This window comes from Aegilops tauschii, chromosome 3 (genome assembly GCF_002575655.3).
Source record: "Aegilops tauschii subsp. strangulata cultivar AL8/78 chromosome 3, Aet v6.0, whole genome shotgun sequence".
NCBI lineage: Eukaryota > Viridiplantae > Streptophyta > Magnoliopsida > Poales > Poaceae > Aegilops > Aegilops tauschii.
Genome location: NC_053037.3, coordinates 48,826,182 through 48,839,866, shown reverse-complemented (window position 1 = coordinate 48,839,866; position 13,685 = coordinate 48,826,182). Strand labels below are relative to the sequence as shown.

At 46.1% G+C, this 13,685-nt stretch overlaps 1 protein-coding gene across 1 annotated transcript; it reads right to left on the bottom strand.

The window, feature by feature from the left end:
- Positions 1–8,093: 8,093 nt before the first annotated feature.
- Positions 8,094–9,341, bottom strand: LOC141042697 (uncharacterized). The gene has a single exon (XM_073511574.1). It carries the CDS (start codon positions 9,339–9,341, stop codon positions 8,094–8,096), a length of 1,248 nt encoding a protein of 415 aa, XP_073367675.1.
- Between the last annotated feature and the right edge of the window lie 4,344 nt (positions 9,342–13,685).

The following is a 13,685-nucleotide window of genomic DNA, read 5'->3' as shown; positions in this document are numbered from 1 at the left end:
TATAATGACCCGGTGGTATTGGCACGTACTGAGGCGGGGCAGGGGGCATCTGGGGAGGCCCCATCACCTGTGGCTAAATAGGGGTCCCAGACCCAGACATTTTGACCCCTGGCGGGTTACTAGACCCTGCACCTGGCGTGTTGAAGAGGTTGCGTGGATCGTAAACCGGAGGGAGTCGAGATTGGGCCTTTTGATGCCTCCTCATCAGGACCTCATTGGACGCGTTTTGATCCATCGTGAGCCGGAAGGACTGCGCTTGAATCAACTGGGTTTGGGCATCGAAAGCCGCCCTCTCCGCAGCCATCCTAATCCCTTCTGCTGCCAGATCCTCCTTAGCTTTCACTAGATCCAACTTTAACTATGCCACCTCCGCATCATGCTGAGCTTGATCCGCTGGGTCAACCGTGGCGGTTAACAGGGCCGTCATCTTGTCCGTGAGATCCATTAGCACCTGAGCCGGCGAAGGCACCGGGTTTCCCGCTCCAGCAGCAGGGTTCTGAACAGGCTGCGCACCGGCCATGAAGATTCCAACCCGGCTTGGCGGCTCAAACGGGTCCGGAATACTGTCACCATCGGAACAACCCATGAGCCTGCCATCTTGAAGTTGATACAACAAGTTGGACTCATCAGTGGACGACTCGCCGTCAGAGCCGGCGGCCGTCTCATCACCAAATCCAGATCGATCAGAGAGTCCTCCATGGATACATCCCACAAAAGCATGCTTTACGGCAGGCCGGGCCCGGGCGGGTCGTGCACGCTGAGCCGTCTCGATGAGATCGGCGCAGAGATCCGGCTCAGGGCCCGGCTCACCAATCTTGCCAATGAAAACAAGAATTCCGCCGAAGGCGACCCGGTACCCGTACTCAATTGAGCCAGCGTCGGGGCCCCAGTTTGCATCGTCGATGTAGAGCTTGCCGCGACGACTCTTGGTCATCCGGCCCACAGCGTATCCCTTGAGCCCTTCGAAGCTGCCCTTCAAGAACTCAAATCCATCGTGCGCTGGCCCCACGGTGGGCGCCAACTGTCGTGGAATTGTCACGGCAGATGTCCTCGAGCTAGGACTTAGTCGTGGAGCCATCTCAACTAGGAAGCTTGAAGGGGTTAAGTGGGACAAGGAACACGAGGGTTTATACTGGTTCGGCCCCTTACGATGAAGGTAAAAGCCTACGTCCAGTTTGAGGTGGTATTGATTAGGGTTTCGATGACCAGGGAGCTTAACCGCTATGCCTGGTTCTCGATGAGATCTTTCTTGTCCCTAAACCGCTGCCAGGTCGTCCCTTTATATAGGGAGGCTGACGCCCAGCAGCTCTCAGAGTCCCGGCCGGCTCATAAGAGTGTCCGGCTCGGACTCTCAACTATTCTTACCTTGCACTACAAGTTCTACCATGATAATGATTGTAACTACGGGCCTTAAGCCATACCCGGGTCTTAAGCCCATCTTTGGCCCACCGTCTTCAAGCTTAGCGCCGGGCTTCTGGCAATGACCATATGAGTAACCCGGCCCCTCCTGGCGGGTGACTCTAAGGTCTATATCCTCAACAAAAGGAGATGGTTGGAGCTCATTAAGGATTATGATATGAGATTGCATTATCACCCAGGGAAGGCTAACGTAGTAGCTGATGCGTTGAGCCGCAAGAGCCATGTCAACACAATCATGACCGGAGAGTTACCCAAGGAGTTAGCCGAGGATCTTCGTGAACTATGTTTGGAAATAGTTCCAAGAGGCTTTGTAGCAGCATTGGAAATTCAGTCTACTTTGATGGATAAGATCCGAGAAACTCAGAAGACAGACAAGGAGATTGCTGAGATAAAAGAAAGGACAAGTAAAGGAAAAGCCAAGGGATTTCGTGAGGATGAGCACGATACCTTATGGTTTGAGGACCGCGTTTATGTGCCCAATGATCCAGAGATCAGGAAGTTGATTTTTCAAGAGGCCCATGATTCACCATATTCGATTCACCCAGGAAATACCAAGATGTACCTGGATTTAAAGGACAGTTTCTGGTGGACCGGAATGAAGAAGGATATTGCGGAGTATGTAGCAGTTTGTGATGTATGTCAGAGAGTGAAGGCAGAGCATCAGAAGCCAGCAGGATTGCTACAACCATTGCCGATACCCGAATGGAAGTGGGATAAGCTAGGCATGTATTTTATCACGGGATTGCCCAGGACTCGTTCAGGCTATGACTCGATATGGGTTGTAGTCGATCGTTTGACGAAGGTAGCTCATTTCATCCCAGTAAAGACCACTTATACAAGTGCTAAGTTGGCAAAGATATACATGACCAGGATCGTATGTCTGCATGGAGTTTCGAGGACCATTGTATCAGATAGAGGAACCCAGTTTACCTCAAAGTCCTGGCATCAGTTGCACGAAACTTTGGGTACCAGGCTAGAGTTCAGTACAACCTTTCATCCACAGAATGACGGACAGACCGAGAGAGTCAATCAGATTTTGGAGGACATGCTGAGAGCTTGTGCGCTAGATTATGGATCTAGTTGGGACGACAATTTGCCATATGCAGAGTTCTCTTACAACAACAGTTATCAATCCAGTTTGAAGATGGCCCCTTTCGAAGCATTGTACGGAAGGAGGTGCAGGACACCTTTGTTGTGGGACGAAGTTGGAGACCGCCAGTTGTTTGGACCAGATTTGATTAAAGAGTCTGAACAGAAGGTGAAGTTGATTCGCGATAGGCTCAAGGTAGCCCAGTCCAGGCAGAAGAGTTATGCGGATTCTAAATGCAAGGAGACAGTTTACGAAGTCGGAGACAGAGTGTATCTTCGAGTATCACCACTTCGAGGAGTGAAGCGCTTTGGAATTAAGGGATTTTTAGCGCCACATTTTGTAGGACCATACAAAGTTTTGGAGCATATGGGAGAAGTTGCTTACAAGTTGGAATAGCCCGAAGGATTGTCGGGAGTTCACGATGTGTTCCACGTATCCCAGCTGAAGAAGTGCCACGCGGAGATGGCTGAGATACCACTGAGAGATACAGTGCCACTGGAAGCGATTCATCTGGATAGTGATTTGACCTATGAGGAGAAACCAGTCAAGATTCTCGAATATGCCAGCCGAGTCACCCGCAGCAAGGTTATCAAGTTTTGCAAAGTTCAGTGGAGCCACCATACCGAGCAGGAAGCCACCTGGGAGCGAGAGGAAGATCTACGGAAGGACCACTCTCACCGATTTTCTAGCCAACCCGAATCTCGAGGGCGAGATTCATCTTAAGGGGGGTAGGTTTGTAACATCCCAAATTTTCAATTTGGAATGTTATACATTAGATCATCATTGCATATCATATTTTATTTTCATCTTGGCTAGATCCTAGAAATTCCACGCAACTCAAGGACCCACGGAGAGAGTTGGGGATTTCACGATTTTCGTATTTGAATTTTATCAAATATCGAAACATGGATCATTTGTTTTAATTATTTTTCTCTCCGAACAATGTTTCGTATTAAAAATATATGAGAGGGGATAATATGACTTCTCCACAAATAATGAAATATTGGAGGAAAAATATTAAAAACAAATATTTGATTTTATTTGGATTTTATTTGAATTAGGAAAAATACGTGATTTTCAAAATTGCATTTTAGGCCCAAATAAATGTGCATCTTGTCCAGCTTAACTTTATAGGACGGGGAAAATTTATTTCAGGATTTTTGGAGTCCGTTTAGTATTTCTTTTCTTTCTTTTTCTGCACGTCTGAATTATTTAAAAAAAAGGAAACCGACCTTGGGCCGTACCCGAGCGGGACTCCGCCCGGGAGGCTTTAAAAGCCGGGCCACCCCCTGCCCCGAGCCCACACCGCCGCCCGAAGCCCGCCCCGCCGCCAAACCCTAGCCGCCGCCCCAGCTGCCGCCGCCGCCGCCCGTCCCGCCGCCGCCCATAGCCATCGTCGCCGGAGCTCCGCCGCCCCTCGCCGGACCTCGCCGCCGCCGCGGTTTTCGAGAGAAAACCGTCGGTTTTTTAGGAACCCGGTTTATTTTTTTATTAGATCGGTTTTATTTTTTTGGTTTAGTCTATTTAGCGGACGTTCGTCCGTACGTTCGTTTTAACGAACGGTTTTCGTCGTTTAACCGCAGACAGCGCACGTTCGTTCGTTAGCTTGTTCGTCAGTTTTTCTTTTTCTCGGATTTTCCACGATTATTTTCGATCGCGATTTCCGATCTGTTTTTCGTTTTAGTATAACTTTTCGCTCGTTTATCGGAATTAGGCGATTCAAGCGCCTAGAGTTTCGTCTCGAAACCCTCTTTCTGTTTAACCAACTTAAACAAGTTTTTGCTACCGTAAAATTTGATTTAGGTCCAGATTAGTAAACGAAGCTTGTTTCTTTCGCCGTTTGAGTTTCGTTGCTTCGTTCGATTTGATTCTTTTTGCAAACCGGAGTTCTTAAGTTGAACTTTCTGGTTAGATCTCTTATATCAAGTTTTACCCGTGCACCCTTGCTTGATTGCTTATGGGTGTAATTGTTTGTTTGCGATAGAGTACCCGGAGTGCGAAGCGTGCTACTACGAGTCTCTAGGTTTCACGGATCATCAGCAAGGCAAGTAACACTTTGATCATATCCCTTTCATACCCAGTTTTTATGCATTAGATTCAACCCTCAAACATTGCATGAGTAGGATTGATAACATGTGGGTATTGGGAAGTAGTTGATGAGGTAGGAACCTATTGCCCTGCATTCAAACCTTGGGAGTTACTTCTACGTTTACTTATATTGCTATGCTATGCTCGTAGACGTGGATTGGATATGAGTGACTACATGACAGTTGTGAGATTGTTAATAAATGGTTAACTTAAGGTGGCTACTTTAAATTCACATCTGGGTGGATTGAGGCACCTGGGGAACCCAGTGATTGCCTGTATTTTTGGAAATCCCGGGGTACCGTGTGATTCTTCTATGGACCGCCACCCAGGCTCAAAGGGATCATGAGATTATTCATACTAGAAACATCCGTGTGCAGCCACATGCTATTATGGGCTCTAGCATAGTTGATTAAGTCGTGTGAACTCTTACAGTGGTAGACTAGCAGATGTAGGGGAAAGTAGGTGTAACTGTCTACCCATCGTAAGGTGCTAACGCTTCTGAAAGACTGTGTCCCGGTCATCCGTTTCTCAAACACCATGTAGTGTGAGAAATCCAACGGAGGAGATCGAGTGTTGTGGGGAAAAGTGCACAAACCTCTGCAGAGTGTATAAACCAATCATGGTTAGCCGTGTCCCCGGTTATGGACATCTTGAGTATCTAGTTCTTGGATTATCATGTGAATCTCATCATCATGTACTTAATTAATTTTGTTCGGTTGTTAATGATTACTTTTAATTGGGATTGAGAGGGGGTTTACCTTCTCAATATTTTCAACCAACTTTGTAGTTAAATAAAATATATTCCTTTTGTTGTATGGAAAAATTGGCTTTTCGCAAAATTGTAACCATAGAGCTTTCCACCAGCCAAATATGCATGTAGTGATAGCATTATTCTGTTCATTACTCTCTATGTGTTACTTTGCCAGCATATTCCATGTGCTGGCCCATTTTCGGGCTGCAACGTATCATGTTGCAGACTTTTCAGACGACGAGTAAGGAGCCTTAGGTCGTGGTCTTATACTCAGTGATGCCGTTGGAGTTGATGGACTCACTTTATCTTCCAAGCCTTCCGCTGTTATCATTTTAGATGGACTTAAGCCATATTTATTGTATTAAGTTCTCTCTTGAACTATTCGATGTAATAAGTGTGTGATTGCTACTCTGTTATAAATCCTTCAAGTACTGTGCGTCTCAGCATTACCGATCCAGGGATGACACTGATGCACAGAGACTAGACTGTTTGAGGTCTGGTCGCTACAGCTTGTATATTCCAACAATGGGCCTCCTCAAGTGCCCTAGGTCTTCGTGAGCAAGCAAGTTGGATTCACACCCACTTAGCTTCTTTTGTTGAGCTTTCATACATTTATAGCTCTAGTGCATCCGTTGCATGGCAATCCCTACTCCTTGCCTTAACATCAATCGATGGGCATCTTCATAGCTCATTGATTAGCCTCGTTGATGTGAGACTTTCTCCTTTTTTGTCTTCTCCACATAACCGCCATCATCATATTCTATTCCACCCATAGTGTTATGTCCATGGCTCGCGCTCATATATTGCGTGAAGGTTTATAAAGTTTGAGACTACTAAAGTATGAAACAATTGCTTGGCTTGTAATCGGGGTTGTGCATGATGAGAGCATTCTTGTGTGACAAAAATGGAGCATGACTAAACTATATGATTTTGTAGGGATGCACTTTCTTTGGCCATGTTATTTTGAGAAGACATAATTGCCTAGTTAGTATGCTTGAAGTATTATTATTTTTATGTCAATATGAACTTTTATCTTGAATCTTTCGGATCTGAATATTCATACCACAATTAAGAAGAATTACATTGAAATTATGCCAAGTAGCACTCCGCATCAAAAATTCTGTTTTTATCATTTACCTACTCAAGGACGAGCAGGAATTAAGCTTGGGGATGCTTGATACGTCTCCAACGTATCTATAATTTTTTATTGCTCCATGCTATATTATCTACTGTTTTGGACAATATTGGGCTTTATTATCCACTTTTATATTATTTTTGGGACTAACCTATTAACCAGAGGCCCAGCCCAGAATTGCTGTTTTTTGCCTATTTCAGAGTTTCGCAGAAAAAGAATATCAAACGGAGTCCAAACGGAATGAAACCTTCGGGAGCGTGATTTTTGGAACGAACATGATCCAGGAGACTTGGACCCTACGTAAGAGAAGCTTCCAGAGGCCACGAGGTAGGGGGCGCGCCCACCCCCCCATGGCGCGCCCTCCACCCTTGTGGGCCCCATGTTGCTCCACCGACGTACTTCTTCCTCCTATATATACCTACATGCCCCCAAACGATCAGATATGGAGCCAAAAACCTAATTCCACCGCCGCAACCTTCTGTACCCACAAGATCCCATCTTGGGGCCTGTTCTGAAGCTCCGCCGGAGGGGGCATCCATCACGAAGGGCTTCTACATCAACACCATAGCCTCTCCGATGAAGTGTGAGTAGTTTACCTCAGACCTTCGGGTCCATAGTTAGTAGCTAGATGGGTTCTTCTCTCTTTTTGGATCTCAATACAATGTTCTCCCCCTCTCTCATGGAGATCTATTCGATGTAATCTTCTTTTGCGGTGTGTTTGTTGAGACCGATGAATTGTGGGTTTATGATCAAGATTATCTATGAACAATATTTGAATCTTCTCTGAATTTTTGATGTATGATTGGTTATCTTTGCAAGTCTTTTCGAATTATCAGTCTGGTTTGGCCTACTAGATTGATCTTTCTTATAATGGGAGAAGTGCTTAGCTTTGGGTTCAATCTTGCGGTGTCCTTTCCCAGTGACAGTAGGGGCAGCAAGGCACGTATTGTATCGTTGCCATCGAGGATAAAAAGATGGGGTATTTATCATATTGCATGAATTTATTCCTCTACATCATGTCATCTTGCTTAAGGCGTTACTCTGTTTTCATGAACTTAATACTCTAGATGCATGCCGAATAGCGGTCGATGAGTGGAGTAATAGTAGTAGATGCAGGCTGGTGTCGGTCTACTTGTTTCGGACGTGATGCCTATATACATGATCATACCTAGATATTCTCATAACTATGCTCAATTCTGTCAATTGCTCAACAGTAATTCGTTCACCCACCGTAAAATACTTATGCTCTTGAGAGAAGCCACTAGTGAAATCTATGGCCCCTGGGTCTATCTTTATCATATTAATCTTCCAACACTTATTTATTGCCTTTGTTTTTACTTTGCTTTTATTTTACTTTGCATCTTTATCATAAAAATACCAAAAATATTATCCTATCATATCTATCAGATCTCACTCTCGTAAGTGACCGTGAAGGGATTGACAACCCCTTATCGCGTTGGTTGCGAGGATTTATTTGTATTGTGCAGGTGCGAGGGACTCGCGCGTAGCCTCCTACTGGATTGATACCTTGGTTCTCAAAAACTGAGGGAAATACTTACGCTACTTTGCTGCATCACCCTTTCCTCTTAAAGGGAAAACCAACGCAGTGCTCAAGAGGTAGCAACCACACAGTTAAGAACGTCATCCTCATGCTTCCTTAGCCGTCTAGGAACAAACCCGTCATACTCAGTGACAGAGTAAATGCAATCTTCTCGAGCTCCACATTGGGCTGCTGCAGGGAGCGACTGAGAGCAGCCTCGGCTGACGAAGAGCGCATGCCCCATTAACACATTCACCTTGCTCCAACGCCCATGGCTGCCGCCGATCGGGTTCACCGCCTCCCAGACCTCGAACTGGGTTCGCATCGGCCTCGAACGGCCCGCGGGTAAGGGTACCTGGTCAACGGTCCGCCTTTCCACCATTAGCAACTGAACACCGCACCCGACAAGGTAGGAGGAGAAGCGCCATTTATGGCCGGCAGGCAGGCCAGCAGGGTCGGGCACGCCGTTTCTTGGCGTGCCGCTTATGTATTGGACTGACCTGACCGGTGTATGCTCATCGCCGATTTCCAACCGATGAAGCTCGGGTAGTTCAGAACCATTGTCATCGCGTTTTTTGGTGAGGCTGTAAAGCTCACCTTGGAAGAGTGCAATGTCAGTGGCGACAGGGGTGCTTGCAGGGGGGCACAAGCACAATCTGGTCCTGCGACAAAAGATTTTCCATTGTGATTCTTGGTTGATTAAAATTAGCCCGTGTTGATCCGCACAGTGACAGTGGCACGCCCTGGCCGTGCGACGAAAGATTGTGATCATGCCACTGTGAGGAACAGTGACAATGCGATCAGACACCACCACCTTACGGATCCAATTGTAGTTGCGGCTATCGAGGTCTATGGGGAGCACGCTGCGGGCGATGTGTAGAGGGTTGGTCTCCCCGGAACAAGGGTTCATCAGGTAGCAGCTGTCGTTGCTGTGCACGAGGAAGAGCATGCTGCCAGTGGGGAAACTCGAGAGTGTTCTTTTGCAGTCGAGTGGCCTGCGGATGCGGTGGCGTGCGCCGTTGGGGAGGGTGACGAAGGTGTCGCCGCGAAGGAAGAACCACGGGAGCGGCGGGGGCAGTGGATGCAGGTGCGCGGCGGAGCGCCACGCCCGGCAGACAGCGCGGAGGCGGACGCGGTCGGTGTGGGACGGAAGACAGGAGAGCACGTGGGCCAGCATCTCCGGCGGGACCTCCGACCATGGCGCCTTGCCGCCTGGTGAAGCGGTCCGAAGCAGCCGGAGCAGAGCCGCCATCGCCCTGCTGATTTTGGCACTGAGGTCGGCGCCGAGCACGGCGACAACGATAATGCCGCCATGCATTTCCTAAGTGGAAGTGGAGCGCCGTCACAACCACCCCTCGGCGGCGGCGCAGATCCGCTCCACCCCGCAGCTGCGACCTCCCCTCAGGTAGCTTTCCTTTTTTGCGGGGATTCCAATATGAACTACATACGGAGTAAAATGAGTGAACCTATACTCTAAAATAGTTCATATTATTCGCAAAAAAAGTATATAGTTCATATTGAAATCTTTAAAAGTACTTATATTTAGAAATGAAGGGAGTACTTAAATTGCACAAATGTGTCTTTTTTACAACGTTGGGGTGGATTCACCATCGGCCCGGTCCAGAAGAAGATCACGATTGGCCGCACAGTTAATTTTTCTATACGTTGACGAAGAACATAGACAACATAGTTTTGTGAGAATAAATTTCCTCTCTTTTTGCTGTCAACCTTTTTTTGTTGGTATGATTCTTTGCGGAGGTGAAACCTTTCATCGGTACCATGGCGAAGACATAACAATCACGATGGGCCGGCCCATTGGAGCAAACGTAAAACAAGGAATTTTACAGAGAAAAAAGGAGCACACTGAAGGAAATATGCCCTAGAGGCAATAAGAAAGTTATTATTTATTTCCTTATATCATGATAAATGTTTATTATTCATGCTAGAATTGTATTAACCGAAAACATGATACATGTGTGAATACATAGACAAACAGAGTGTCACTAGTATGCCTCTACTTGACTAGCTCATTAATCAAAGATTGTTATGTTTCCTGGCCATAGACATGAGTTTTCATTTGATTAACGGGATCCCATCATTAGGAGAATGATGTGATTGACTTGACCCATTCCGTTAGCTTAGCACTTGATCGTTTAGTATGTTGCTATTGCTTTCTTCATGACTTATACATGTTCCTATGACTATAAGATTATGCAACTCCCGTTTACCGGAGGAACACTTTGTGTGCTACCAGACGTCACAACGTAACTGGGTGATTATAAAGGTGCTCTACAGGTGTCTCCGAAGGTACTTGTTGGGTTGGCGTATTTCGAGATTAGGATTTGTCACTCCGATTGTCGGAGAGGTATCTCTGGGCCCACTCGGTAATGCACATCACTATAAGCCTTGCAAGCATTGTAACTAATGAGTTAGTTGCCAGATGATGTATTACGGAACGAGTAAAGAGACTTGCCAGTAATGAGATTGAACTAGGTATTGAGATACCGATGATCGAATCTCGGGCAAGTAACATACCGATGACAAAGGGAACAACGTATGCTGTTATGCGGTTTGACCGATAAAGATCTTCGTAGAATATGTAGGAGTCAATATGAGCATCCAGGTTCCGCTATTGGTTATTGGCCGGAGACGTGTCTCGGTCATGTCTACATAGTTCTCAAACCCGTAGAGTCCGCATGCTTAAAGTTTCGGTGACAATTGTATTATGAGTTTTTGTGTTTTGATGTACTGAAGGTTGTTCGGAGTCCCGGATGTGATCACGGACATGACAAGGAGTCTCGAAATGGTTGAGACGCAAAGATCGATATATTGGACGACTATGTTCGGACACCGGAATGGTTTCAGGGAGTTTCGGACATATACCGGAGTACTGGGGGGTTATCGGAACCCCCCGGGGAGTTTAATGGGCCAAGATGGGCCTTAGTGGAGAAGAGGAGGGGCGGCTAGGGCTAGCCGCGCGCCCCCTCCCCCTCTAGTCCGAATTGGACAAGGAGGGGGGCAGCGCCCCCTTTCCTTCCCCCTCTCTCCTTCCCTTCCTTTCCCCCTCCTACTCCAACTAGGAAAAGAGGGAGTCCTACTCCCGGTGGGAGTAGGACTCCTCCCTGGCGTGCCCGCCCCTGGCCGGCCGCCTCCTCCCCCCTGGTCCTTTATATACGGGGGCAGGGGGCACCTCTAGACACAACAATTGATCTCTTGATCTCTTAGCCGTGTGCGGTGCCCCTCCACCATATTCCACCTTGATCATATCGTAGCGGTGCTTAGGCGAAGCCCTGCGTTGGTAGCATCATCATCATCGTCACCACGCCATCGTGCTGACGGAACTCTCCCTCAAAGCTCGGCTGGATCGGAGTGCGAGGGACGTCATCGAGCTGAACGTGTGCTGAACTCGGATGTGCCGTACGTTCGGTACTCGGATCGTGAAGACATACGACTACATCAACCGCGTTGTGCTAACGCTTCCGCTTTCGGTTTACGAGGGTACGTGGACAACACTCTCCCATCTTGTTGCTATGCATCACCATGATCTTGCGTGTGCGTAGGAATTTTTTTGAAATTACTACGTTCCCCAACACACACGGGGTGGGATTTAGGGCCGGTTCTTTTGAGCTATGCTGTGGAAATAAGATCCTGTGAAAATAAGCTTCAGGTAAGCTTCTATGATAATAAGCTTCAGACAAGCTCTGTGAAAATAAGCTCATGTGGAAATAAGCTCCTGTGAAAATAAGCTTCAGATAAGCTCCTATGGAAATAAGCTCCAGATAATAAGCTACCCGGTTCTTTTCCATTTTTGTTTTGTCAGCTTATCCGTTGTATGATCAGTGAAAAGTCTTTAATGCCGCTGGACTATATTGTTGTTCGGATTAAATGATATCACATTATTTTTTTATCATTTTGCTGCACATATGAATATAAATTCGGCTTCCAAACGCCACAGTATGCCAGTGCTTTCATCTATTATTCAGCATGTCAATACAAAAGAATTGGAAGAATTGATATGTAGTACAAACAGCAACTAGATATTGCTTTTATGATAGCATACACAAAGCCATCAATATTTATTCTATGCAAATACAATGATATCAACAAGAGTTGAGTTACCAGAGGGCAACAATCTTGTACTACTTGGCACAATCAGCACATCCATATCAAAATTAGTTCTGCCATATACAAGCAACACCTCATTGCAAATCAAGATGAAAACGACATACATCAGCAGCAGCTCATAGCATATTTACATGACAATTTTGCAAAAACAAAATTAGAGGAGCTCCTAGTTGATGCTCGGGCTCACAGCCAGGGAGGAGGGGAGGGGGAACGGGGGTCCTTCGCCGGAGTAGCACGTCGGACGGAGTGGGTGTCCTCCACTGGAGTTGAGCCCTGACCGGAATGGGCTAGGAGCTGCTGCTGGACACCGGGGAAGCGAGGGGACGCGCCCGAGGGAGGGGTCGCACCCAAGGGAGCTAGGGCGGGAGATGCAGGCCTACCCACCGGCCATGTCGACGGAGATGGGGGCATCGAGGAGCAGATGCCCAGCAGTGGCAGCGGGTCCGCTGGAAGAACCCTAGGCCAGAGCGAGAGAACTGTAGTTGAGTGCGGGAGGGAGGGGATCGAGTGTGTGCCTTCTCCGTCTGTTTTTTTCATCGGGTAAGTTTCTAGTGCGGGACTAGGCAGTGGCAATTTTGGTCTAATAAGATCAAACTACATGGCCCCATCACTATACCCTTTCCGTTTTAAGTGAGAAGCTGCGGGAAGCTACCCTCCCCACAGCTTTTTCCTATTGTGAAGAAAAAGGAGGTGAAAATAAACTGAGCTAGCTTTTCCAAAATGAGTTCTTTTGAGCTTCTAACTTATTTTCACAATAAGCTGCTAGAAGTTGCAAAGAACTGGCCCTTATTCCAGGGTCGCCTGGGTAACAAGCAAAGTAGCTAGCCACCGTGCTAGTACGACCTTTTGATGAAATCTATGACGCGTTATACTTGAGGTGACACAGCCTGGTTTATTTCCGTTTTTCTCTTACTTGAAGTGAGTCAAGCTGGTTTTCCTCTATTATTTTTTGTTTTTTTCTTCTCAGGGTTTTTTCATTTGTTATTCATTTTTTCATTTTATTTTCCCTTTGGTTTATTTTGTTTCTTTTTTGGGTTTTTATTTTTTGTTTCTTTTTTTTCATTCTAAATTCTTATATACTTGTTCAACACTTTTTTTACATTAATATTTTTTAAATACTTGTTCAATATTTTTATATACATGATCAACATTTTTTTCACATACTTGTTCGACATTTTTTAAATACTTGTTCAATACTTTTATATACATGACCAACAATATTTCAAATACTTGTTCAACATTTTACAAATATTTGTTCAACAATTTTCAAATACTTGTTCAAAATCTTTTAAATATTTCTTCAACTTTTTTTCAAATGCTTTTTGAAGAGTGTTTTTTGTAAATTGTTGAACTTTTATATAGAATTCTTTAAAGTATAAACGAAAGTACAAAAAAAGCAAAAAAAGAAAACAGAAAACGTAAAAAAAAGGCAAAAGAGGCCAAAGCCTCCCACCCTCGTGGGCCAGTCCAGCTCGCTCGCCCCTTCAGCAAGTCTGAAGCCAAGATACAATGATTCGACGGCCTGCACTTTTAGGGG

What these genes read in the sequence shown, in the direction of transcription:
- LOC141042697 (XM_073511574.1), bottom strand. Translation starts at nt 9,341, where the DNA reads ATGCATGGCGGCATTATCGTTGTCGCCGTGCTCGGCGCCGACCTCAGT.